Source organism: Plectrocnemia conspersa, unplaced genomic scaffold (assembly GCF_051122295.1).
Source record: "Plectrocnemia conspersa isolate PC_06_02 unplaced genomic scaffold, ASM5112229v1 ptg000009l, whole genome shotgun sequence".
Classification (NCBI taxonomy): domain Eukaryota; kingdom Metazoa; phylum Arthropoda; class Insecta; order Trichoptera; family Polycentropodidae; genus Plectrocnemia; species Plectrocnemia conspersa.
The window spans coordinates 24,585,678-24,612,735 of NW_028277173.1; the positions used below are offsets into that span (position 1 = coordinate 24,585,678).

Sequence of the window (27,058 nt, forward strand, 5' to 3'; positions counted from 1 at the left end):
AGTCGGACTTCCGGCGGTGCGGCCGCATAGCATCGGCGTCGGCGTCCATACTCGCAGTTTTTCGCAGAGCCCCAACGTGGAAGGCGGCACGATGAGTTACGGCAGGCCGCCGCCTCGGATCGAGGGCATGGTGTCGCTGAAGGTGGACAACCTGACGTACCGCACCACGCCCGAGGACTTGCGGCGCGTGTTCGAGCGGTGCGGCGAGGTGGGCGACATCTACATCCCGCGCGACCGCTTCTCGCGGGAGTCGCGCGGCTTCGCGTTCGTGCGCTTCTACGACAAGCGCGACGCCGAGGACGCGCTCGACGCCATGGACGGCAGGCTGCTAGACGGGCGCGAGCTCCGCGTGCAGATGGCGCGCTACGGCAGACCCACGTCCCCGTACCGCGGCGCTCGCTACGGACGCCCCAACAGGCGCAGGTATGATTCGTACTATTCGTACGACGATGAGTCCGCACCCTCTAATGAGAGTCACCTTTCAGGTCTAATTCCAGGTCCAGATCGAGGTCTCGCTCGCGCAGGCGCTCCAGGTCTCGCTCTCGCTCCAAGAAGCGCTCGTACTCTCGCTCGCGCTCCCGCTCCAGGTCGGACTCGAAGAGCAGCCGCGGAAGATCCCGCTCCAGATCGGCGAGTCGACGCAACTCGGGCTCGGGCTCCGGGTGTCGTTATTGAATCAGTGTAATTTTACCTTCGTTAAGGGTGAGTGTGTCGCGTTCCGGACCGTCGGTGAACCTTTTATATACACGCCGCGCCTCACTTTTATTTTTATACCTTTTTACCCGACCTTTTCGTTCCTGAACAACCATGTGTAAATAAACAACGGTACTTGCCAACAATATCAGTTATAAACATTTTGTTGGCTATTCGCTTTTCTTTCTGGATAAAATAACTTTTTCAATTTAACTAACTCCGATTAATTAATGATTCTCTTTTGTCATAATATAAGCATACTACATATAAAGGTGTAATAATTAGAACTAGAACTACGTAATGTATGATAATAATTTAATTGTAGTTACCTCTAATTATTAAAATATATTTCAATTATATCTATTCTCATAAAACAAACTTTCTTTCTGGAGTTCCTAAAACTGTGATTTTGTATAAATGAGGATATGCAGAGGCGGCCAGTGTAACATGTCTTAGTCGCACGATTGCAAAACGCCGTGCTGATGCGTGCGTGTGTGATGGGTCCAGTTTCACCAGCTGCCTTTTGATGATATGTATTTTTATTTTCCTCCCAAACTTCTAAACTTTTTGCGATGTCGAAAGTAATATTTGATAATGCAGATCCAAATAGACTGCTCCTAGTATACTATCACTTTCTAATAACGATATTTCACTATTAGATATTTAATTCAAACAATTTTTTAAACTTTGTCATTTTATTTTGTTTCAACGTTTGTTTCCGGTTTAAAATACTAGTTTTCTTTCATAAATACGTTCTAAAACTTAGTTTTTTATCATTGTGTGCATGTTTATTCCCCAAGTATGTAAAGAAAATGTTCACAACCATTAGTTTTGAGCATGGCGCCGATATTCTTAACAAGTACCAAAACAACGTGAAATATATATTTATCAATGAATTTAAAATTACAATTTAAAATAGTATTTTATTTTATCAAAAACTCCACCTCTTACAATTCTAATAACGTTTTTTTTTTCAATATAGTGGTTGATATGTTAGTCCACTCGCTCTGTAGTTGTGGCTATTGGGGTGGCCGAATCATATTCTTTATTTTATTTTTAGAAACCTGCACAATTAAGAAGTGTTTGGGATCGTTGTCCTGTTTAAAAATGTAGAAACGTAGAATAAGGAAAAAAGCATGCAATAATATAGTAGTGTAGATAATATTTTTTTAAACTTATTTCACTATTTCGAATACAAAAGAGTTACAATATAATATTTTTTTGACAATAACCTCATATTTCCATTGGATAATTATTTGCCGTTTATTAAAATAATAATCGAATAGACAGTCACGAACGAAAAGGTCAAACCACACTATCATTACTACCCACATAGTAAAATGTGCATCTTCTAACTGTTCTTTTTCATTTTCAGATACGTATGGATAGATTAATCCACTAAATTTATTGACCGAAGGGTTCGCGGCGTGCGCCTTCTGCCGCATACAGAAGGTACTTCCCTATACAACCCTTCTGCAACACAATAACGATAGCATTTTTCTTGTCTCAATTACACATACTTAACGAAAGTGGATGTAATTTACTTAAGGTCTAGATTATTACTATTTTAACATAGAGCTCTAAATTTACATTTGAAACATATTCCTATATATATGTATACTGTGAAGAAACGTCGTAGCTTCGCTTTCGAGTTTGCTGCAATCGTGCGTATAATGTCAAACGGACCGTCCCCCGACCTCGCCAATTCCGCGATCGATCGTCATGTTATCATAATACACTTACTATAAGTTTATAATCAATATTTGTACTTTTACATTGTGTGTTTTCATTTATTATATAGACATGTCTTACCTGTGTCAGGCCGCGAGCTGTGCAGGCGGTTTAGCTGTGCGAGGGGGGGAAAGTGGGAGAGTATGGCGAAGCTGATTAGCAGCAGGTGCCTATCTAAGAGCGACAGGCAGAGTCGAGGCGGTGTTTATGGGGGTGTAGAGGTCCCAGAGCGGTGAGAGTAGAATGCAGTTGACCTCTCGGCGTAGCCGTAACTTCCTGTGCCTGGCCGCTTGGTATTTGTTTAATGGTTATCTTATTCGCAAGCATTTCGGCTCGATGAACATAACGGGGTCCTTTCGTTTTTGATATTTTTGCAAAAATAAAAAAAAATAAACGTAAACTGTAAAACATTAAACATGATGTTCATTGCATTTGAGGCATGTCTCGATTAGCTTCCTTCTGTGAGTGTTTATAAAGAATTAATTTTAAAATAACTTGTTATAATATTAAAATTTGAGTCTTTGATGCGAGCACGCCTGTTACTTGACCGTCGAGGATCTGATAATCTTTTGTTAACTTGGTTGTGATGTTCTACAGGCCGGGGCAGTTGCTGGCTGGCCTGTGCTGTTGTTCGTGGCACCGCCGCTGTTTGCTGTATTATAGTCGGTGTCGATCCTGTTGCAAAACGTGTATTTGTATCGATCCATCGTGTGCCATCCACGGTTCGGTTGTTTTATTTTATTTTTTTATTATTATTTTTGGTTACGTTCACGATTGCACGCTTCCGTCGCTACGAAGCAAAACGTCAAAACTGAGCGCACGGTTTTAAAATATAGAAAATGAGTCTCGTTTTACAATTTTGTTTTTTTAAACTTGTCCGATAGCTCTTGACGATTCGACGGCCCTTTTCCGTCGGCGTCGTTAAATAATTGATTTATCTGTATAAATCGCGTGATTGATTTCTTTATTTTTGCTGAACTGAATTTTAATAATTTGATTTGTAAGACGCAACAACATTGTAATTAATTCAATAAATATGTATCAATAAATAATTTGTTTTTGATCACAGTAGAAATTGTTTCCATCCTGTCATTTCTCTCAATAACTAACACTAATATTAGCTCTAGACCCTTCCAAAACTTCCTTTCCAGCAATTGCTAAATCTCTTCCCATGCTCTTTAATTAAAACACTAATGGAACTTCAGGGATGAGACCCTAATGGCATTATTCTATGACTCAAACGTCTTTCACTACTGAGGATTGGAAAAATAGATGGTCGCTTAGTTGTCGATAGAAATAAATTGCTTTATTTTTACAGTTATCTAGAGTTCATGTTGTACTTATGTTACTGATTTCGAATTTGCATTGGAACACTGGCAACTTATTCAAATACATATATATCTAGCAATCATATAGATATGACAATATTTTCTAAAATAAGACATTGTCTTATTAATAACAACTTGCTTCCCTTCGAAAAATAAATTGAGGGTATGTATTGGTTCAATGATGTTCTGAAAATTATGTACTGATTTTTATTATACATATAAATAAACTTTTTATGTGGCAAAACTGACTATAAAAAATTGCCTACCCCTTTACTCGACCCCCAAAATTAGCAAAAGAAAAAGTAATTATGCTGTTATAGAATATACTCTGGATTTTTAAATGATCGACGAAATAAAACATTTAATAGTAGTGAAATGTTATGGGTTATATAAAAATGTAAACTAATAATTTAAAACCTAGTAACAAAAAATAAAATTCACAAGTATTTAAAATGAATTTAGCCAAGTCTAAAACCAGTTTTGAAATATTATTTCATTCGACTTGTTATACCAGGGGTTCCTAACCTTTTTGTACCCTAGAGTACCTTCTAAAATATCACCACCTATTTTTTCAAAGCAAATTTATAGTTAGTAAAAAGTAATACACAAAAAAATTAGGTGCTTGCTTAGAATGATGGCGCCACGCTCAAAAAGCAATGGTTATGTACTCTCCGCTGCGTCACATTGCTGGTTTGGTCATAATGGCTGCGAAAGCGGCCAATAATGTTTGTTACATAAATACGTTTTAAAATTTAAACAGGTTAAGTGTGAGTGAGCTGCAGAAAGCGAGCATTGGTATTGGTCAGAACAGCGAACATCCCATTAAGAACTCGAACGAATCTACTTAAAAAGAGTATTATATATATTGACAAGATTTACCATACAAATTTTAAAACGTATTGATGTTGACCGCTTTCGTAGCCGTTAGGGCCAAACTATTGTCAATCTTGGTAATAGTACTAAATACTTTTTGAGCGTGACTCCGTCATTCTAAACAAGTATTAAAAATCATTTTAAAATATAAAAATTATTGTTTATATTCAGTAAAATGTTAAACACGTAATGGTTGCCTCATACATATAAAATAAACGTTATGTACAAATTATAATATCAATCTCAATCTATTGGCCAGTGCCTTACAGTTAGGAATTTGTTAGTAAACTTCCAATTCAGAAAACCCAAATGCACTAGCCAGTACGTCAGTTAGTATATCAACATTTTCATTTTTGGCGTTAAGATAATTTTTTATTCTTTCAAATCAGAGAATTAAAGCTATTAAATCGTTATATTCTAATTACCATTAATCGACGCACTCCAATAAAGTGTCATCAGAAGTCAGTGCCATGTTGTGACTAATGTCATTAATATTATCTTCTTCACTTTCAGTCTTATTCTCTTTCATTTCTGGTTGAATGAGATTGGAAATAATATCCGCGTCACTCGTTATTTGATAACCTGGATCACATGAATCATATTCCGATCACTCTTCAATATTTTCTTTATCAACTTTAGCTCACATAGTTCAGATATTTAATTTGTTTCAGGCTCGATAGAATCCAAAAATTCGCTTTCTACATTTGGTAGAATTTTTCTCCACGATCGAAAACAATACAAAGACGCAAACGTGATAAGACAAGACAAGGATTAAAAAAGCTAAGGAGGTAACCGACAGAATAATAAACCTATCCAAACAATATTTGAAACTTAACAAATTAAATAATTATTTTTCGGGCTAATGTTGGCGGATCAAAAAATAATAGAGGAAGCGGCGCTTCCTCAGCTTGTGTATATGGATGCACCGCTTCCTTAGCATATACAAAACGGGAGTTCACTTTTAAGATGAGAATAAATTCACAAATTTTCTATGCTGTATTTTGCATCTTCTAAATTTATAAACCCGGCAGTTGAGAAAGCGAGTTTTATTATAAATATTGTTCAAATTTTGTTGCTGTCTATATAAAAAACGAGACCAATGGTAATAAGTACTAGCGGTGCACCGTATAAAAAAAAACATGGACCGCCTTTTGTAATTAATCGACGCGATTTGTCGGCAGTCAGCGGCCATGAGCTTCGCAGATAAGGTTGTGTTGATAACGGGCGCCAGCTCCGGCATTGGAGCCTCCACCGCGGTCCACTTCGCAGAGAAAGGTGCCCTTCTCTCGCTCACCGGACGAAATGAATCCAATCTGGAAAGGGTCGCCGAGGAATGTCGAATCGTGGGCAGGTCCAAGCCCTTCCTCGTGACGGGAGATATGAACGTCGAAGCCGATGTGGAGAGAGTGATTGCATTAACTATAGAACGTTTCGGTAGATTAAACGTGCTGATTAACAACGCCGGCATCTTAGAGACAGGCAGCATCGAAAACACCAGCTTGGAGCAGTACGACCGTCTCATGAACACGAATATGAGGAGCCCTTATCAATTGACGATGCTAGCGACACCGCATCTGATCAAAACTGAGGGCAACATCGTGAACGTATCGAGTGTAGCAGGTTTAAGGTTATAATAATGTATTACAGCTCTGTCCAAACTGTGATCTATTTTTATATTGTGGATCAAGAGTAGGTAGCTAACATTTTCAGCGACGTGGACTACATTCGACTTATAAAATCAATATAACATGTATATCTATGACACTTCAATTCAAGGTCAGAGTGTGTAATACGTATACACCCCAACAAATTGGAAGACTCGACCATGTTCAATTACTACAATTATATATTCTTTCTTTATAAATTAAATAGCTAAATTATTAGTATAGTTATTTTTTTAATTTTAGCATCTGATTCATGTACTTATTTTTTAATTTTAGGTCGTTCCCAAACGTCCTGGCGTATTGCATTTCTAAAGCCGCACTTGACCAGTTTACTAAATGTATCGCCTTGGAGTTAGCACCGAAGAATGTCAGGGTGAATGCTGTTAATCCAGGAGTTATTGTGACCGACATACACAAGAGAGGAGGAATGGACGAGGAGGCTTATAAAGCGTTCTTGGATAGGACCAAGGAAACGCACGCTCTGGGTAGACCTGGTCGTCCCGAGGAAGTTGCTGATGCGATTGCTTTCCTGGCCAGCGAATCAGCTACCAACATTACTGGTGTGACTTTAGCCGTCGACGGCGGTAGACACGCCATGTGTCCTCGATGAAGCAGTCCAATAAAATTGCTTCCCAACGAAGTCGTTTGTTATTTAAAACCACCAATTTTATCATTATCTCTCGTTAAGGTTCGAAGCTAGCACCTAAAATATAACAGTGTTTCAATCTGTTATGGGCCACCAAGAGTTTTTGATCAGATTGATGTAACAGGCGATTATGTCAGTCGTTCTTTATTAAATGGATTCTACATCTTTCCTTTCCTTATATTATAATATATACAAAGAATTTATTGTTAAATCATATAACGCTATTTCACAATCGCTTTAATGAAAGTAAATACCAAACTGGTGGACAAAATGTTAGTCTTATATTTAGCATTAATCATCATGACTATTGTATTAATGTTAAATTAGTACTGTATTTGCATCTACAGTCAAGTGATCGCTTGTGACACTTGTGTAAATAATTATATTATATGCAATAATAATTCTCAAAAAATATGTTGGAAAATACATCATTTTGAGAAAATAATAATAAGCATATTATTTATCTTAGATTATCTAATTTAATTTCTATATATAATATCTGAATAATTTTGCGCCACATTAATTAATATTTTTGTTGAAAATTAGTTATATTTTAACATCCACTACACATTTTTTTCTCAAGACCCAGTGCACAAAACCTACTAACAAACTTTCAATTTACCAACTTTTAGAGATACGAACGAACACAATCGTAAATAAATCTTTTATTCTGCGCGCCATTCCGCCTAGTACAGAATCTAGCCGCTACTAACGCCGCGCAGCACCGTAGCGGCAGAATCCAGTTATTTGTAACCTGTGTTGAAAAGAAAAAATTGATGACGTAAACGTTGACGACCCTCCTCTATCATCTCCATCACCTCAAGCATTTTTTTACCGGTTTCAAAGATAAGTAAATCAGCATTAAAATAGGTATTATTATTAAAAAAAATGGTTTGTGTTTAGCATAGTGATGGGCAAAATTGGGAAATTTTAACGGAACGGAAAAAACAGAAAATTTGTATTGTGGGGCCCCATTTATATATTTATATAGGTCTTATTATAGCCAAAACTTGGCGGTACTCTGGTATCACTGGCGTAACGTACATGCTTCTCTTGCAACGGCTGGTTGTGAGCCCGGCCTGGTGCCCCGTTCACTGTACAATGTGTATTTCACAATCTCAATAAAATACTACTGCAGCAGCTTAATCTGTGTCTAATTGGCATTCGTCACCTCCTATCGCCAAAGTTGGATTGCGATATCATGGGAGTTTTACAATCACCTGATTTTTATTGGACACTCAAAGATCACTGGACACTGTTATCTTTTTTCTCTTTAAATATGTAATACTGAATCATTTTTCTCCTTATTTTTAGCTATTTTAATTATAATTTTTTGACTTTATAAATTTAATACCTTAATTTTTTATGATTGCATAATTAGTATTTATTAAAATAAAACAAATCTAGTAAGTATATAAATTAAAAAAATAATAAAACATAAAAATGATATTATAGAGAAAAAAAAATAATATGTAAATATTAGCAATTTAGTGCAAAATTTGGCAGTTTGCTTGACAAACAAGGTTACCAATATTGGCCTCGATATTTTTATCCGTTATCCTTATTCGAATATTTAAATTTATTGTATTTCATCCCCGAAAAAGTATTGTCAAAAGGCCCAATCATTTTCTTGCAACGTTCCTTAAATTACTGTTTTTTTTTCTGTTAAGTGTAATTAGTAAAATTCACCATAGTTAAACCATGAATTTAGCTCCAAATCTGCCTGAAGCCCGAGTTTCATCGATATGTTGTTTGGTGTAATATTTACAGTAAGTACAGTAAGGATTCGTTCTGGGCATGATCGCGTTAAGCAAAATTTCGCGATAACTGGCAAGTAATGCATTACAGCCACGTTCAACAGCACTCACCCGCTCGTAATTTTTGTCGTTCTCTTCTAACAACTCCATGCATTGATTGTGAAGAGAAAGGGCATTTTCGATGTTTTTAACAGTTAAATTTCGCACGGGAACAGGTTCGGGGACGGCATTTTCTAGGGATGTATGCCAGTCCATTTCCTGCAGTTCTTCGATAGTCAAGTCCATAAATAAATTTTGTGTCACCAAAAAACTGGTAAATTTTTTTTAGAGTAACCTGTAATGGTACGAAGATTTTCTGATTGATAGATCAACAAAGGTTTCAATTTTAATTCTCCGGATGCATTTACACCGAGAAGAGTTCAATTTTAATTCTCCGGATGCATTTACACCAATAAAGTTTAGTCTCATACACATAAAAATTAAATTTGGTGGATAATTTCCCTTTTCTACAATTTCACGGAACTCCATTGGATACTTTTTAGCTGATTCTATTTCTGCACTAGCCAATTCACCAATCATTTTAAGGTTATGCAAGTTTGATCGTTTTCTAAGCCGATCAAACCGACCTTTGCTTGCTTTAAATACTTCTTCTCCTTCATGTTGAGATTTTAAATGATCTCAAAGACAAAGTGATTTATTCATTCATTTAAAATATTCAATATTTTTTTAAATTGTCGGTCGCGATATAACGAATCCGTACTCGCCGGGGTCACGATGAACGGGGGATACCTGTATCTATTGGACGAGCAAATAAAGTGAATGCGGGGTATTTTTTGAGAACCATTGAACCTTGTTTCAAATTGCTCTTTTAGTACCTTCAGTTCATCTTATATTCTGAATCTCCTTTTTTTGATACGGCTCTCGGTATTTTTTTCAAATTTATAAGCGATATTTCGTATTTATCACGATTATAGAACAACTTGAATACACAGTCACGTTCGATGTTTTGAAGTAACTGAACTACTTTTAGTATGATTTAAACTCCACATGTCCACGGACCGGGGGTTACACACATGTGATGTATAGATAGTTAATCATTTAGTTCAGTAAAGATTAAAAAACGTAAATTCAACGTATTTAAACATAATAAAAGCTTTTATAAAATAATTTGGCATTAAAAATGTAGCATTTCTTTGAAATCTATGTATATAATACAATAAAAAATGTTAATATAAAGGTGACCAGATTTTAAAATGATCAAAATAGGACACTAAAAATAAAAAATTATATTGAATTTTATTTTCGAGGAGGATAAACTTTCCCATCGCCATTTATTTCTACCCAAAAAACTGTTTTTTCCGTCGGCACATTCCTACATACTCTTAATTTTATTTTGGCCTGTAGCAACTTATTCCTAACCATGTCAAGTTGGTGCATGCTTTTGCTCGCTGGCAACACTGCGCGTCAACTTTTGACGCACGTGCGAACCATACACTTTTGGAGCCATGCCGTTCTTTCAAACGGCTAAACCTAGAAAAGCCGTGAAGAGGAAATTCGAGCCCAAGTCTAAGAAGAGCAAAAGACCGACTCCCGCTAGAGATCAGAACAGAGATGACGATGGAGACGAGTCTTTGGACAGCGATTTGGATCTGGACGACGTTCGGGACGTTCCGGATCGTTCCGATTCCGAAGGAGAATTGGAGACGCCGCAGGAAAAAAAGCTGAGATTGGCGCACGAGTATTTAGAAGAAGTGGAGCGGGAAGAGAAAAGCAGAGAGGAGAACGAGGAAGATGCGGTCGGATCTAGATTGAGAGACGAATATTTAGAGCAACAAGGACGCTTACGCAGACAAGTGGCCGACGCGTGCGCGAAGCCTATTCCTTCCGACATTCAAACGTTGAGATGCAAAGATTTGAGGCTGTCCGTCACCTGCATGTGTGTATCTAGTGACGGACTCTGGTTGTACACTGGCAGTAAATGTTCGTCCCTAATCAAGTGGTGCTTGAAAGACATGAAGAAAGTCAAGAGTGTAACGCATAAAAAAGGCTCCGTTAAAAACGGTAAATTTGAGCATCACTTCTCGTCCATTTCCTCTGTTGCCATTTCAACCGATAACAAATATTTAGTCAGTTGTGAGCAATCGAACGATATTCAAGTCTGGGATGCAAATTCGATGCAATACTTGCACACGTTCAAAGGACATAGAGATCATGTTACGGACGTCGTTTTTAGAAAAGATTCGCATCAATTGTTCTCGGCTAGTAAGGATCGGTCCGTTAAGGTGTGGTCTTTGGACGAGATGGCTTACGTGGAGACGGTATTCGGACATCAGAGCGCCGTTACGGCGATCGACGCTTTAACTAAAGAGAGAGCCATCACTGCCGGAGGAAGAGATACTACTATAAGAATATGGAAGATCGTCGAAGAATCACAGTTGATATTCAACGGACATTCTGGCAGCATAGATGGCGTTAAATTGATCAACGAAGATAATTTCATTTCTTGCGGAGACGACGGTTCCATTTGCGTTTGGGGCAGTATGAAGAAGAAGCCGCTGTGCAGCGTCAGCGTGGCGCACGGAAGACAAGAGAATAGTCTACCTCGTTGGATAACGTGCGTGGCCGCGTTGTTGAATTCCGACCTGGTAGCTTCCGGATCGCACGACGGTTTCATACGACTGTGGAAGCTTATGAACGGATGTAAAGGAATCAAACCGCTGATGGAAATACCGATCAAAGGGTTCGTCAATTCATTGGTTTTTTCACCGGACGGTTCTAAATTGATTGCTGGAGTAGGACAAGAGCATAAATTGGCCCGGTGGTGGAAAGAAAAGGACGCTAAGAATTTAATTTATGTTATACCAATTATAAATATTGATAGATAGTAAATATTTTTAATTATACCATTTTAATTATTTATTTTTCTTTTCTTTTATGACCTGTTTTATTATATATTATATTTTCATCTCTTAATACACAATTGATACAAGTTCATTCCTGACTAAGATACTATTTTAATATTTTTTAAACAACATATTTATCAAACAAGGAAGTACCTACATTTTATGGGTATTTCGAATCATTTAAAACAATTTGTAGAAAGTGAAACTAGAAGCATTTACTTTATTTTTTTAATATTTCCTATCTTCATTTTGTTCTAAGACTTCGACAAGTTCGTTCATCAACTCATCACTATTATTATCATCTCATTGTGTAGTTTGAGCTTTGTTCTATTAAAACGTCAAAGCTTGTTTATCTAAACATCATACTACGTTTCATTCAGCTAAAGTCAGTAATAATGAAGTCCGATTTATAAATCGGACGTCATCCAACATTTGTAATACTAAACCTTTTTACATAGTCAATAAAGCTTCAGTCAATTTGTCAAAAATACCGGTGAAAAATAATAAAAAATGAAGAGCATGTGAAAGATTGAAAAAGAAAAAAAATTCTTAAATTATTACAACCCGTCAATTTGAGGGGTGCCATAAATCTAGGGGTGAAAATGATATTATTAATATAATAATAATGTAATTGTTGGGACCAACAAGTTAACTGCATATTATTTTTATTAAAAATAAATTCGCATAGCAACAACGAATAATTTTTTAGACGTGTTACAAATTAATTGAATTGTATGTAATCAATTATTTACACGTGCTTCTAATTAATACACGTGTATGGTATTTAAATATTTAGTATAAATATAGAGCGATTTAAGTAAATAAAGGTTATTAACCAGTCGTCACAACGACACACCGTCGTATTATTGCCGGAGCACCTCCGCCTAGCATCCACAATTGTAAAAACCAGATAAATTATATTTTCACTGATAAAAATATGTATCTACTGGTGAAAATGTATTCCGATATTAATTTCACTGAAATGATATGTTTGAAAAATTATTTTCCGGATAGATTCGAGACTGTTTTTTTAGATTTTCTTTGAGAGATAACCCGAGAAGTTTAGAATCAGGGATATCATTTCAACATTTATCAGGGGGGGGGAGGGCAAAAGTAGGCCAATTAGTGGTCATATTTCAATTTCAAATTCAAGGAGAGGGGGGGGAGGGCAAATGTCCCCCACCTGCCGTTCCTGTTGTGACGTGCGACCAAATACAATATCAGGAATGTGCAAATTGATTTATCGTTAAAAGTGTATTAAATCAAAAGATTGTCATTTTTATGACTTGCCGAACAAGTGTATTTGTTACGCCATAAAAACAAAGACCAGTATTTGTAAGTTTTTACAAAGTACAGAAAAATACTATTGTAATGGCATGTGCCAACAGTGTTGCTGAATCTCAAGCTGTTTGAATTATTTATGACTTACACAAAAAAGGTAATAGACATGAACAAATCTGTTTCTATCTCCGAATCTAAAAAATGTTTCAAACGTCGAAAGAGCATAGACTGAGACTTAGTGGTTTATCTTATAATGTGAGGCTATTTCATTCGCTGCATTCAGCAATTTACCTTCATGATCAATTGACTCTGATGACACTATTTATTCGCCGTTTCGAAACCTAGTCCATTCGTACACTTGTCGAGTGACAGATATGCATCACCTTACTAAGCTGTATGCAACACTGCTGTCAATTCACAGAACAATTGCTATTTTGAACGATTATCACAATTTTAAGGTTTTCATTTGAAATTAAAAACGTATTTCATGGAAACGAAACACTTTATTTATTTATTGAATCATGTTCGATTACAGTGTTCATAATGAAACTATAAAATAATTTTAAGAGAAAAATTCTTTCAGCATGGATGGATCATCATCATATCAAAAAACTTAAAATTAATTAGAGTAATTTGCATATTTTTAGATTGAATATGCATAAAAAAATAAAAATGACGATAATTAAAAAAAATTATAGAGTAACAAATACGTTATTCTTGAAATAAATAATAAAATCAAAAGGAATACAATATAATATTGAAAATTGAAGCATTCATAATAAAGGATGTTTTAAGCCGAAATATTTTCATAGCACATCTTCAGTAAAATTAAGAGAGGGATCAATCTTCAGGCGGGGCGTCGAAGTAATCGATTTTCGGTTTGCGTGCTGGTTCCGGAAGAGCATTTGGATCGGCTCCGAGTGACGCACTCGAGGTTAAACGTGTCGAATCAGATATAGCAGCTGCATAATTATTGGACAATGTCGACCAAGCACTGCCAGAACTGAAAAATAAATCTGAACTATTAGATTCATTATGATAATATATTAATACTTTCTAAACGATAATAACCTCGTAGATGATTTAGGTTGTGATCCTGCAAAATTGTTTACAGATCCGCTAATAATGGGTCCAGGTACGCGACGTTGTCCTTTATCGCGTCTAACGACTTCTATCAAGCTCAAAGCTGGTAACCATGACTGGTGAAATTAAATTAAATTAATTAATTTAATAATACATTAATTGTTGTAGAATAAATAAAACAAACCTTTTCTCTATAAGCAGTTGCCACAATATTCCTATAAGGCTCTGTGTCGTAAGCCTTGCTCTCGCATCCAAACTGCTCGCAGTATTCATGCACAAACTGTCTCTTTAAATGGTTCATCGGTTGAAACGAGTGACTCCTAGTCTTCTGCTTAGACTGAATCGAATAAAGATGAATTAATAACATCTCCAAAAAACGATTTTAATACAACACTATATGAAAATAATACTTTTTGTGCCAACTGCACGAGCTCGGTCAATTTTTCGTGAACCTTAACGCAAAAGCTCTCGTCTCTAGTGATAAACTGCTTCATGAACTCGGAATATCTAGGCATCAGCTTAGACGATATGTCGGGATTGCGTATCTGCAGTCCGATGGCCATACGGCGATTGCGCTCTTCCACGTAACATTCATCATCACAATCCAATCTGTTTTTTATAAAGAAATCCATATTATAATTGATGATAAACTAGGTTTTAATGTACTTATATCGGCAGAGTATGACTCACACTACAGTTGTATTTCCTTTTTCAATCAACTCCTTGATATCGATCGGTTTTCCCATTGATCCTTCCAGCATGCCGGTGTTTGCTTGCAAACGTTGAAGATCGCGCATATGTTCGGCGCACGCTTTTACAGAAGTACGTCTCTTGCACATGCAGGTTACGTTTACGGGTCGTTTGCATGGAGCTAAAATAGGGCAAGGGCCTGGATGTCCACATGGAGCGTTGCAAGGATGCGAGCAATTCAATCTTTCCGTTTCACATTGTTGGGTACATCTGAAAAATGTTCAATATAAAGCATCTATAACTATCGAATCAAATATATAATGATTCTCAAAGTTTCCGTCTCACTAAGTTGCTATTTCGTAATGCCATAACGTGATAAAAAATAAGTTACAAGAACAGTCATTCAATGTGGCAGAAATTTGATTGAGATAAATGCTTCTATCATGTAGATTTTGGTTGGGTGATTTTTCCGGACAGGATTTTACACACTGATTATTTTGGACAAAATTTTTTTTTAAAGTTCAACAATCCAAATGTTTACCTTACATTTTTATACATACTATTACAAATATACAGAATAATCTTTTTCGATGACTCACCGAAAAGAGTGAAACAAAGAGGTTTTTGTCAACTTTTCCTTTAAAAATAATTAACCTAATAATCTCTAGACTAAGATAATAATTTTAAGAAACTTGATATATTAATAAATAAAAAACCTATTGAATTAAAATTTTTATTAGGTTAGGTTTGGGTTTGAACAGCAGATGGACGTTTCACAACTGTCAAATTGAGTTTCATAGAGCAGCTTATAATTTCACTTCAATGTCAGTTAAATTATATTTTATAGAAATATTTATCTACTGGTGAAAATGTATTGGGACTTCACTAGTGAAAATACATATTTACTGTAACATTTGTATGTCGCATGTAAATAAATAACGATAAATATCAACATATTACTACGTATGAAAAAGTTGAAATTATATAATTACATTAGCACCTGTCAAATAAATTAAATAATCTATGTCCAGAATAATTAGTGTCTACAAAAATCATTGTCAAGAAAGTTCCTGTCCGAAAAAATCTGAATATAATAGATTTTATGTTTTAAGCTCTATTGTTACGGCTTTATCTCTGAACATTACACTTTTGGTATTGTTCTACAGAGAAATAAATATTCGTTCTCTAAGATCGTAACTCAAAATATTTTTAAATTATGCTTACGCTGTTGGACACGGGCCTTTGTGGCATGTTTCGATACACTTATGTTTGCCGCATGGTAAATCCTTCCCGCAAGGTAGTCCACAGGAGAACTCTTCCTGATGACACGGAATAGTCTTCCTCATCTATACAAATAAAAAAATATACATTATTACAAAGCATAAGTAAAAAAAACAATACGATATAACTCACTCTGTGTCGACCGTAACAGTAGCGCTGCGTCAACACGGCGCAAGGCGGACACGTGGACGGTTCAGGATGACAGAGATGCAACGGCGGATGCCCGCATGGCCTGGTCAAAGAGCACGGCTTGGTGCAGCTCGGCGGACGAGTGCCGCACGGGATAGGCGGATATCGCACTGCTTCTCCGCACCGGCACCTCAGTTCGTCGAAGCTGGTCCTCCAGCACAAATCGCAGCGGCCGCTGTGGCAGGTGTCTTCGCAGCGATGCAGGCCACAAGTCAAAGATCGGTTGCAGGGCAAAGGACACCGATGATCTACGTCTATGCAGCATAAAGTTTTGCAGCGATGTCTGCCGCACGATTGCTTCTTGGAACACTTTCGCTTGCATCTGATATTGTGTCGTTCTTTCTCCAAGTTGACGCATGGTACTTGGACGGTGATGTTGCTGCATCGACAGGGCACTTCAGTTTTGTCAACGCACAGAGGACAATCGCCTAAATTATAAATAGCATTAGTAACATGGTAAGTGGGAAAAATACAAATACAACATACCGGCGTGACAAGAAGTAACACATTTGTGTTTGTTTTCAGAAGGGCCGCAATCGAATTGTTTCGAGCAAATTTTATCACAGACCGGAATAGGATCTTCACACGAATTCCTCACTTGTTCCAACGTCAACCTTGAATGATTTAATATTTAATATTGTCGAGGATATTAAGGGTTAATACTTTAAAAACGTATATTACAATGTTTGGCCACATGGACACTTCTTAACGTTCTTTGGCAGCAGTTGACACTCTTCGCAATCGCCTTTGTGACATATCTTTGTGCAGTTGTGCGCACCACACATTAGTTTCTTCAGACAGATTTCTCCACAGCTGTAGTTGAATATGCCGATGGTGCTTGTGTCGCAAGGTAATATACGTTTTTCGGTTCTTGAACAATAGCACTCTGTAACAAAGGTTATTAAGAGATGAATTTCACGCGTAACTAACAAAGAATCGAAATTCAAAGCAAGATTTTGATGTTGACTGTAAGCCGAAAGTACTATGTTTGGAAGTTCTTCATTGTATGGTTTAGTTTTATCAGGTTATTTTGGAATACAAAAAAACCTCATGCCCCGTTTTCACAAAAAATGTAATTAAATACCAAAATTTTTCAATATATAAATTAGAATTAGACTCTGGGATTCACCTGTTACTCTGTTAGAACAATGTGCATATTTTCAATCTTCTGTCCACTAAGGGAAAGAACTAACTCCGCACCAAATATAATAATTGGTTTTCAGTATAAACATTTAGGAGTAACTGATATATACATATTCGAGTAAAATTTTGGACATGATTATAAGTGCCATGTTTTAGTATTATGATATAAGAAAGAATTTGGCAGCCCGTCCTTGTATAACAGTTTCGTAAGACTATACTCTATTTGCGTTAACACAGTCAGTTACATAGCTATCCATTTCATCATTATTCATAATTGAGAATGAGAAGGCAAGTGTGGGTTTATACCCCTACTATTAGCTCTAAAGTACACAATATACTTATCATCACTCTTGTTTATATTTTGAACAAATTAATAAAAATTAAAATCATTACTATATTTATCAATCAATCGGTGTAATGTTAAGTATATTGAATATATATCTGTATTGTGTGCTTTGTAGCTAATACTAGAGTAAACTCAAATTTGCCATCTCTTTCTCTGTGTTAACGCAAATATAGTATAGACCTCCTACCTGGGCTGTCGTGGGCAAGTAAACCAGAGCGAAACTACCGATGGTTTCCACATAACTAATGGTAGCGGATGTAGTCGGTTATTTTTATCAGTTATTATGTTAATAAGGTGATTGGCTCTCGATTAAGCAAAAACATCATATACAAAGTAATATGACATCTTACCTTGCTCTACAGCTTCACCGCACGGCTCACATGCACCTGCATGACACTTTTCTTGACATCTATGCTCACGACAGTTGAGTTGTTTGTTGCACACTTGTCCACACAATAAAGGTTGACTGTGTGAACATCGCATCGACTGTTCAGTGGCTCCGCATTCGCATTTTCTGAAACACACAATCGGTTAGTTTCTAGTATTCTTCATCCGATTTGTGTACATATACAGGCGGCCCTCGACTTTCACACAATTCGCACATTTTTAAAAAAAAACTATAAACATGAGTGAGAAACGGAAAAACTTCAGTGTTGATACGAACAAAAAGAAACCAAGGACTCATAAACTTCACACGATTCGAGACAAAGATGGAAATTATTAGACGTTCTGATAGTAGTGAATCTTTTGCTTCAATCGGACGTTCGTATGATACAAACAGGTCTACGATATGTTCAATTTTGCAAAATAAAAATATAATTAAGGAATACGTTTAAAATTGTGGAAATTAAAGATATATTTCCACAATCTTTAAAGATGTTTCCAAAAAAAACTTGAATGAAATGGAAAAATCTTTATCATCATGGATCGATGACCAACATCAAAAAGATGTCTCTCTGAGTATTTCAATTATTCAAGCGAAAGCTCTTATTTTGCACAAAGATTGAAAGGACAGATTAAAAAAAGATTTTAATACAGTTTTTCAAACAAGTAAAAGTTGATTTTACAATTTTAAAATGAGGTATTCTTTTCATAATATTAAATTTACTGGAGAATCGGCTGATGCGAATAAAGATGCTGCAAAAGAATTTATTTCCTAATTATCCAAAATTATTGAAGATGGAGAATATTCCTCTAGCCAAATATTTAATGTAGATGAGACAGGTTTATTTTGGAAAACTCTTTAGCAATGGAAAATATGAATGAAGCCTTCACGCATCTTGACAAATTTTTAAATATTATGGAAGATTGTAATCCCAATGGAGAACACATATCTCAAGTGCGTAGGGCGATCAATAAAGACATGGCATGTTATAAAATACTATATGAGGAAAAGAAAAAGAATAGTGGAAAACAGTACTTTTGATAACTTTTCAAAGGAAACACCTGCAAACCCCACTTAAACATGTCTTAAACGCCTCTCAAACATCTTATATTTACATGATAAATAAATATTTTATAATACACACAATTTAAAATTTTTTTTACTTCCCTCTATTTTCATACATTCAACATTCGCACACATTTTCAGGAACCAATTATGTGCGAAAGTCTAGGGCCGCCTGTACATAATGTTAGTTAGTGTTAATTTCTATATAATATACAATGACTAGGGAAAGTATGCACTAATTATGAGTTTTAGTTAAAGCATAGAATGCTACATTTAGTATATACAGTAGATAATGTATGCTTTAACTAGTGAGTGTGTGAACTCTCCGAACGTGAACTAGTTACATCATCAACGAACAAGATTTGACAGACGAGCGAGTTTGACAACCAACCTAATCATAGAGCAAATAAAAGCCTCTGGAAGTTGGGTTTACTGTACACATATATATATATATATATATATATATATATATATATATATTGGGTTGATGCAAAAGTTATGACCCTTTTTTATGATCCTAGGTAAAAAAAAATTTTCTTCAGAAATGATGAATAGTATCTTATTTTAAATGACTCCATTGTATAAAGGATACTTTCCCTCTACTTTCTATTCAGTTTTGGCCTGGCCAGAGTACAGTGAAGAGCCCTTGTATTTTTTCAAAATGTCGGTCGATAAAGTGCATTTACGTCATTTTTTACTTTATGAATTCCGTAAAGACAATACCGCGAGTGTGGCAATCAAAAACATTTGCGAAGTGTTTGGAGCATATGTCATCAAAGTTCGACAGGTACGAAGATGGTTTACAAAATTCCGATCTGGGGATTTTTCACTAATTGATAAACCACGTACCGGGCGGCCATTGAAATCTTATGACGACAAGTTAAAAGTCATAATTGACACCAATTCACGTCTAACCACCAGGGAGATCGCGTCTATGACGGAAGTCAACAAAACAACCGTATTAAGACATTAGAACCGTATGGGGATGGTTTCGCGGTATGACATTTGGATACCTCATCAATTGTCGGCTGCCAATTTATTGGACCGTGTTTCAACGTGTGTTGCTTTGAGTGCGAGACAAAAACATGAACCTTTTTTGCATCGTTTGGTAACGGGAGATGAGAAATGGGTCGTGTACAACAACGTGACAAGAAAAAGACATTGGGCTATACCTGGACAAGCCCCATTAACAACTTGGAAGGCCGAAATCCATAAAAAAAAAATTATGCTTTGTTTTTGGTGGGATTGTAAGGGTATTGTGTATTTTAAACTCTTGGAACGCAATCAGACAATTACAGCAGAACGATATTGTCAGCAATTATCCAAATTGAACATCGCCCTTCAAAAGGATAGACCAGAATTGGTAAACAGAAAAGGAGTAGTATTTCACCACGACAACGTGCGACCACATGTGGCTATGATGACCCAACACAAGCTAAATGAGTTGAATTGGAATGTTATCAAGCATCCACCGTATTCTCCTGATCTTGCTCCTTCCGAATTTCATTTATTCCGATCACTGAAAAAATTTTTAAATGATAAAAAATTTGATACAATAGAGCAGGTAAAAACATCCCTTACTACATTTTTCGCATCATAATCCACGGAATTTTACACAAATGGTATTTATAAGTTCATAGAAAGATGGAAGAAGGTTATAAGAACTGATGGAAATTATATAATTAATTAAATAAATATTACAAATCTAAAAAAAAATGTTTAATTGTATATGTAAAAAACGGTCATAACTTTTGCATCAACCCAATATATATATATATATATATATATATATATATATATATATATATATATATATATATATATATATATATATATATATATATATATATATGTACAGTAAACCCCACTATAGCGTATTAGTGTATACTGTTTGTCCCTTGACTTCGCTAGACGTATTCTGTGCCGCACACTATAACATTCCAGGGATATTCATCACAATACAGTAAGAAAATATTTTTTTGTATAGCTATGGAAAAAATTATGTACAAGCAAATCAATGTACGTTTTTTTTAAATTATTTAATTACGTAATACATATCTATTACAAATCTAAAAAAGTATTAGTGAATCATAAAATATATTTAGATATATGATATGACACTACCCAGCATTCAAATATTTGAATGGTGCCTAGTCCCAATTATAACGTAGTATTCCTATAACGAAGTCTAAATCTTTACGCTATAGGGGAGGTTGACTGTATATATATTAGTACTCACTTCAAGACGACAGCATCGCATTGAGGACACGGACCCGCGTGACACAACAAGGTGCAAGGATGTCTCAAGCAACTGGCCGGCAGTTTTCCGCAAATGTTTCCACACGTGTGGGCGCTGTCACCTCCTCTCGCCCACTCAGGATTCGTGTGTTTTCCGCAGAAGCATTTATACTTGTTCGGTATGATGGTGTTGTTGTTTTGGCACGCTGGGCAACGCCATCCGCCATCTGGAAGCAATATTGAATCAAGTTTCAAGCATAAACATCAGTCCAATGAGTCAATAGTTACCGGCGATACTGCTGTTCGCCCATTTGATGATGCACGAGAGATGTAGCACGTGGAAGCAATTGCTGCAAGACCAGATACTATCCGGTTGCTTGATGCATTCGCAACAAACCAGGCATTCGAGCACTCCCTTATTCAACTGCTCCGTGAGCCTCTCTTTTTGCGATACCTCGGGCATGTCGATATCTAGACACAAATAGTAGTGTTAATCAAACGGTGCAAATAATCAAAATGCGTGGTTATTAAATGTTGCTGGATATTGCGAAATTGTGAAGCAGTGCTGGAAGATCCTAAACTAAAAATACACCTGGGGGCCGTGCATTTGGAAATTACTTTATTTAACCAAAAAGGTTAACTCTATATTAGGTTTTGTACATCCGATAATGTACAAGGCAGTGATAATATGATATAATAATAATAATACATTTATATTGAATTATAACGCGATTTTTTTTTAATTTTAGGGGCCATATGATGGCATTATAGGCAAAAATTATTTGAAATAATTTTAACGGGATACAAAAAGAAAATTATTGGTTATAAGCAAGCTGTTAATTTATAACTTTTATATTAAAAAAATTATTTTGTTGATTTTAAAGAGTGCGTGTATTGTTAAGTGTTTTAATTGCATTTTAAAATCGCTCGATTATCAGAATTGTTTTTTTTTTTAGGAAATTAGAGATTAATTTGATTATGGCGTCTACTCAGGTATTAAATATCCAATCAGTTTTATTGTACCTTTTTTCAACACAGGCGAGCCTCTTTTTTTAGTTTGACCGAACGGCTGATTTCTTGACGATTTTCTCACAGCTCCCCGACCCCCATTGCCGTAATCGTAATCATTCTCCTTACTGGCATATTCATCGTTTCTATCGGTTCTTCTATCCGAACGATTGTTTCTCTGTCTAAACGTCTCGTTCGACATGTACGATTTTTGACGGTTTCCATATTTGGCACTTTCGGGCTCCGCGCTCTGTTCGTAATCGGCGTTCTGCGATCTGTAATTATTGTAAGATCGGCCGCGATCATTGGAATTTCCATTTCCATTCCTGCCGACGGGTTTAGAGCTCTGATACGGTTCCTTTTTAGGCTTGAATGCGCCCGAGTCGCGCCAGTTTGCCGAAGAACTAGATTCGTTTCGGTTATTTTCGAAAACGACTGACGTTATTGGAGCATTGCGTGGTTCTGAATATTCTTCTTTCTGTCGCCAGTGAGCGTTCTTGTTATTACCCTTCGACGAATTGTTTTTCGGTGCCGATTTTACAGATGTAGTGCTTTCGTCTCTAGATTCAATCGGTGTTTCTTTATGTTCCTCTTTCTTAACATGTTGAGTCTGTTTAGTATGATTTGATTCTTGGGAATTATCCCATCTTGACTTTGAAGGTACAAATTCTTCGGCGGTTGCCGTCAATTTAGATTTAGAACTGATTTGCTTATCGGACGAACTACTTTCGATCGGATTTGAAGCGTTAGCCGGTTCTGCAGTGTTACGCCTTTGAGCTTCGGAAGGCACTCGTGAGTTTTGATAATGCGGTTTATTTTGAGCCGAATTTGACTCTTGAGGCTGATTGGTGTAATTCTGTTGCTGTTGATTGGCAAAATTATAAGCCATATCGTTATTCGCGGCGAAAGGAAATCGGTTATAACCGCCCTGATTCGGATATCCGTTGGCGAATCCTTGAAAGGATGTTTGTTGATACTGATTCAAAAATTCTTGGAATCCGACGTATTGCCTCGAATTATTACTGCCGTTGTTCGCGTATTGCTGATTGTTGTAATAATTCGATTCGGGCGGTTGTTGTTGTCTGTTAGAATAACTCCTATTCCCGTCGTACCCATAACCGGGGTATCTGTTGTTATAATTCCACTCTCCCATGTTTAAAAATCGAAACTTACAACGGATAATAAAATAGATAAAAAAATATAAATAATAACTAAAATTAACGGACCGATCCTTGGTGTGCTACGATATAATTCTTATCAAGTTTTACGATAAAATGTTTTCAATCACTGAATTTATATAAAAGCTATCACCCATCTAATTCAACATAACAAGCTATGTGATAATCTAATGTTTTTTTAAAAAAATATTGCAAAACTAAGATTGAACTGCTTGTCAACACGAAGCGATCCAGTGTTGGATGTCATTTCGACGCCGCATGGCATCCACCTAAAACAATAAAAATATAGATGAAACAAAGAAGTATACCGAAGATTTTATTATTATAGTGTCGGATGATCGCAATACAGGAATATCTGCTTCTAGTGGAAAGTATTGTATATCTGCTATGCCGATGACATGGCAACAACACAGAAGTTTTGATGTATTGTTTGATGAAAAAAAAATATTTTTATGCAAAGTTATAGAGGAATTATTGTTCAATAAAACTAATTTTATGCATTACAATAATAAAAAATGAGCATTAAATAAATGCATAGATTGAGCAATATTTTATTTGTAGTGTGCATTAAAATATATAAACTGCGCATTAGCGTTTCGTTAGAGCAGTGAACGAGTGAAGTTAAGCAGCATTGAGTGTGGTCAATACTTAGATGGGTTACCACTTATAAAATTCCTGGAATAGTTTTGTATGTTTTGGAATAATGTTTAATTCGAGTTTATTATAATAAAATAGAGTATAATTTAAATGAGCAATATGTATATAAAATAAAATATATGTGAATTAAAAAAATATGGTGAGTTTTCTTCCGTTATCCTATATATGCAATATTTTTTGTGCTTCGGTTGGGTTAATTGCTTAAATAATATTTACAGGAAAATTACATTACACAATAATAATTGTAAGCTATAGAAAACGCATTTTCAATAACTTACAAGCTTTTCGTGAAGAAGTAAGAGTAAGAACCCATATTCCTGAAGTACTTTCAAGAAGAACGGTACAATAAAAACAATAATTGGTATGAGGGTGCTTCTCCAGGAACTCCCAAATACTAACAATAGTATTGAATCCATAAATCGTGTAATAAAATATGAATATACATTTAGGAAAAGATTACAACTTTCCCGATTTTATGTGTTGATGGAAATGATATAATTCTTATCTAAAAAGTATTCTATTTTATTATAATAAACTCAAATTAAACATTTTAATGCACACTACAAATAAAATGTTGCTCAGTCTATGCATTTATTTAATGCTCATTTTTTATTATTGTAATACATAAACAATTAGTTTTATGGAACAAAGTTATTTATTTAAATGCTAAATTTCTTAAAATAATTCCCTTTTATATAGCACCCAAAATTATATAACTCAAATAAATTGTTTACGAGGCAGGGATGTCCTAAACTATATAATTAACATTTTCTTGCCATATATGTGGTTTTATATATCGAAAATTACTTTTAGGAGGATAATGTTGTTACACGAATCTGTGGAAGAATTAGTTATATGAGTTTATATACATTTAAAACTATGATATTATTTAAGGTTATGTCATGCATGCCTCTCGTAAAAATATCGTTAGCTATTACCAATAAAATATGGTATTTTAAATTTTATAATGGTTCATACGCCTTTACCTACTGTTTAACAATACACAATAACAAAAAGCTCCTCATAGCTGATATAGAATATAGTAACGTACAATGACAGCATATTAAGAAGTTGGATGTCTGTTGTTAATGTTGATGAAAGATATTGCAATATTGTAATTTAGATTGACGATAATTTAAAACAATTGTTCCATAAAATGAACTGTTTGTACATTACAATAATAAAAAAACAAGCATTGAATAAATATAATATTCAATAAAAATATTAGATTGAGCAACATTTTATTTGTAGTGTGCACTAAAACGAATGATTTGTGCATTTAAATAAATAAGCTGTGCATTAGCGTTCTGTTGGTGTATATAACGACCGAAGTTGAGCAGCATTGGGTATAGTCACTACTTGGATGGGTGACCGCATGGTGATATACTGGACGTCGTTGGCCATAATGCGACAAGTTATTAAAATATTTATTTAATATAAATATTGTTGCCAATTTATAAAATATTCATTTTAAATAGATTCGAGGCAGAGTTATTCATGTGGTGTTCACTGTTCTGACAAACACATCTGATTTGTTCAACAGTTAAATGAAAAACTTGTAGTTAACAAATAACTAGTCGCATTATGGTCAGTGACACCTGGTGTGTCACTAAGTAGCCACCCATCCAAGTACTGACCACACCCAATGCAGCTTAACTTTGATCGTTGGCTACATTAACGGAACGCTTACGCATAGCTTATTTCTTTTAATGCACACTACAAATAACATGTTGCTCAATCTAATATTTTTTATTGAACAAAGTATTTATTTAAATGCACATATCTCTTGAAATAATTCCCTGTTAAATCACACCCATTTAGGTAATATTAAATATTTTGTGCTTATCCATTATCGTTATAAGAGCATATACTAAACCTTAATGGTTATTAAAAGCACTTTTTACAGAAAATTGTGTAGAAGGCATAAAATGGATACAAAATAAAGTTAGGGAAATAAAAGGCTTTGATTAAAGTATGATTATTCAAATTTCAGACTCCGGTCACTTGAGACAACTCAAAAACGATTTCTTTATTTGATTCTTTAATGAAATGTAGCTATTTATTAAAGTAATATTTAAAATTTTAGTATCATGTATTACTTTTCATTTGGAGTGCTGAAGACATTAGCACAATAATGTAAAAGATAAATGAAGATAGTGATCAAAGAAAAAACAATCTCAACAATATGGTCGTATGCATTTTACGCTAAAACGTTGAGTAAAAAATTCACTTCAGTATGAAACTCAAAAGATTAAAAAGTCAGGTGATGGCTTAAGTTGATAAGAGATTTTTGTTTATATTACATATTATGATGCAATGTTTTTAATATAATGATAAAATAGCACGATGATTCTTCGAGTATGTGTTTTCACCTGTTTACATTGAATCAATATATTAAAGTAATGCATAAAATGAGGTTATGTGATAATAGAAAATGTATAATAAGTGAAATTTGACAGTCGAAATTTTGGGGTCAGCAGGTCCGTTCGTCCATCACATGCCTGTCACCTAAATAACGCTAAAACGGAACAAATACATGAAAAGAATACCAAGTGACGGGGCCGCGCCCCGGCGAGTGACGGTGCGCCAAGAGTTTTTCATGCGTGGTGTTTCGGTGCGTACTGAGCGAATTCCCAGTCGGGCATATCCTGGGCGCCCCCGTTCGTTCGAGCCCCTCGCTCGGCGCTCCGCCCCACCGCCGCTTCGCCCCCGTCGATCGCTAGCGGCCAAAAGTAGTCGCAAGTCCGGAGAAGTCGCAACTGCCAAATCAGTCGGGCCCCGGTGGCGGCCGAAAGCGACTTTTATTCGACCATGGTGAATGTGGTACGAGCGAAAAAAGAAAGTTTGATATAAAAGCATTATAATAGATCGTTAATATTTACTATTAAATATCAACAGGTTATTTATTGTGTTTTTAGT

General features: G+C 35.6%; 4 protein-coding genes across 14 annotated transcripts; 3 read left to right on the forward strand and 1 right to left on the reverse strand.

The window, feature by feature from the left end:
• On the forward strand, positions 1-3,473 carry SC35 (SR family splicing factor SC35). Of its 10 annotated transcripts, none has more exons than XR_015810685.1 (5): positions 1-423; positions 486-702; positions 2,069-2,145; positions 2,515-2,717; positions 3,022-3,473. XR_015810685.1 is itself a non-coding variant. In XM_088192412.1 (3 exons), the coding sequence occupies exons 1-2, from the start codon at positions 92-94 to the stop codon at positions 673-675; spliced, it is 522 nt and encodes a 173-aa protein (XP_088048538.1). In that variant the 5' UTR covers positions 1-91; the 3' UTR covers positions 676-702; positions 2,069-3,473. The 10 variants fall into 10 exon arrangements, 2 of the variants coding, with proteins under 2 accessions (XP_088048538.1, XP_088048539.1); XR_015810689.1 differs by having other exon boundaries at positions 498-702; XR_015810683.1 differs by having other exon boundaries at positions 2,069-2,717.
• Positions 3,474-5,804: 2,331 nt separating this feature from the next.
• On the forward strand, positions 5,805-6,929 carry LOC148232375 (uncharacterized). The gene is made up of 2 exons (XM_088192411.1): positions 5,805-6,252; positions 6,566-6,929. Exons 1-2 carry the CDS (start codon positions 5,816-5,818, stop codon positions 6,897-6,899), a joined length of 771 nt encoding a protein of 256 aa, XP_088048537.1. The 5' UTR covers positions 5,805-5,815; the 3' UTR covers positions 6,900-6,929.
• A 3,169-nt stretch (positions 6,930-10,098) lies between these two features.
• U3-55K (U3 small nuclear riboprotein factor 55K) lies at positions 10,099-11,608 on the forward strand. Its single transcript, XM_088192359.1, has one exon. It carries the CDS (start codon positions 10,198-10,200, stop codon positions 11,575-11,577), a length of 1,380 nt encoding a protein of 459 aa, XP_088048485.1. The 5' UTR covers positions 10,099-10,197; the 3' UTR covers positions 11,578-11,608.
• Positions 11,609-13,359: 1,751 nt separating this feature from the next.
• Positions 13,360-26,935, reverse strand: stc (nuclear transcription factor, X-box binding stc). 2 transcript variants are annotated; one of them, XM_088192357.1, is made up of 14 exons: positions 26,689-26,935; positions 22,320-23,751; positions 21,585-21,767; positions 21,298-21,523; positions 17,959-18,122; positions 16,801-17,005; positions 16,606-16,733; positions 16,063-16,547; positions 15,874-15,995; positions 14,650-14,919; positions 14,370-14,568; positions 14,144-14,296; positions 13,948-14,075; positions 13,360-13,879 (listed from the first exon to the last, which is right to left on the reverse strand). In XM_088192357.1, exons 2-14 carry the CDS (start codon positions 23,455-23,457, stop codon positions 13,717-13,719), a joined length of 3,564 nt encoding a protein of 1,187 aa, XP_088048483.1. In that variant the 5' UTR covers positions 23,458-23,751; positions 26,689-26,935; the 3' UTR covers positions 13,360-13,716. The 2 variants fall into 2 exon arrangements, with proteins under 2 accessions (XP_088048483.1, XP_088048484.1); XM_088192358.1 differs by having other exon boundaries at positions 22,320-25,712; positions 25,782-26,935.
• Between the last annotated feature and the right edge of the window lie 123 nt (positions 26,936-27,058).

Bases quoted from the DNA above. Each gene is read 5' to 3' on its own strand.
- SC35 (XM_088192412.1), top strand. From the start codon at position 92: ATGAGTTACGGCAGGCCGCCGCCTCGGATCGAGGGCATGGTGTCGCTG. The intron at 424-485 runs GTATGATTCGTA...GTCACCTTTCAG, and splicing joins GGACGCCCCAACAGGCGCAG to GTCTAATTCCAGGTCCAGAT.
- LOC148232375 (XM_088192411.1), top strand. From the start codon at position 5,816: ATGAGCTTCGCAGATAAGGTTGTGTTGATAACGGGCGCCAGCTCCGGC. The intron at 6,253-6,565 runs GTTATAATAATG...TTTTAATTTTAG, and splicing joins TCGAGTGTAGCAGGTTTAAG to GTCGTTCCCAAACGTCCTGG.
- U3-55K (XM_088192359.1), top strand. From the start codon at position 10,198: ATGCCGTTCTTTCAAACGGCTAAACCTAGAAAAGCCGTGAAGAGGAAA.
- stc (XM_088192357.1), bottom strand. From the start codon at position 23,457: ATGGGAGAGTGGAATTATAACAACAGATACCCCGGTTATGGGTACGAC. The intron at 16,734-16,800 runs GTAATATACGTT...AAATCATTCAAG, and splicing joins TGTCCATGTGGCCAAACATT to GTTGACGTTGGAACAAGTGA. The intron at 14,920-15,873 runs GTAAGCATAATT...AACATTTTTCAG, and splicing joins AAAGGCCCGTGTCCAACAGC to ATGTACCCAACAATGTGAAA.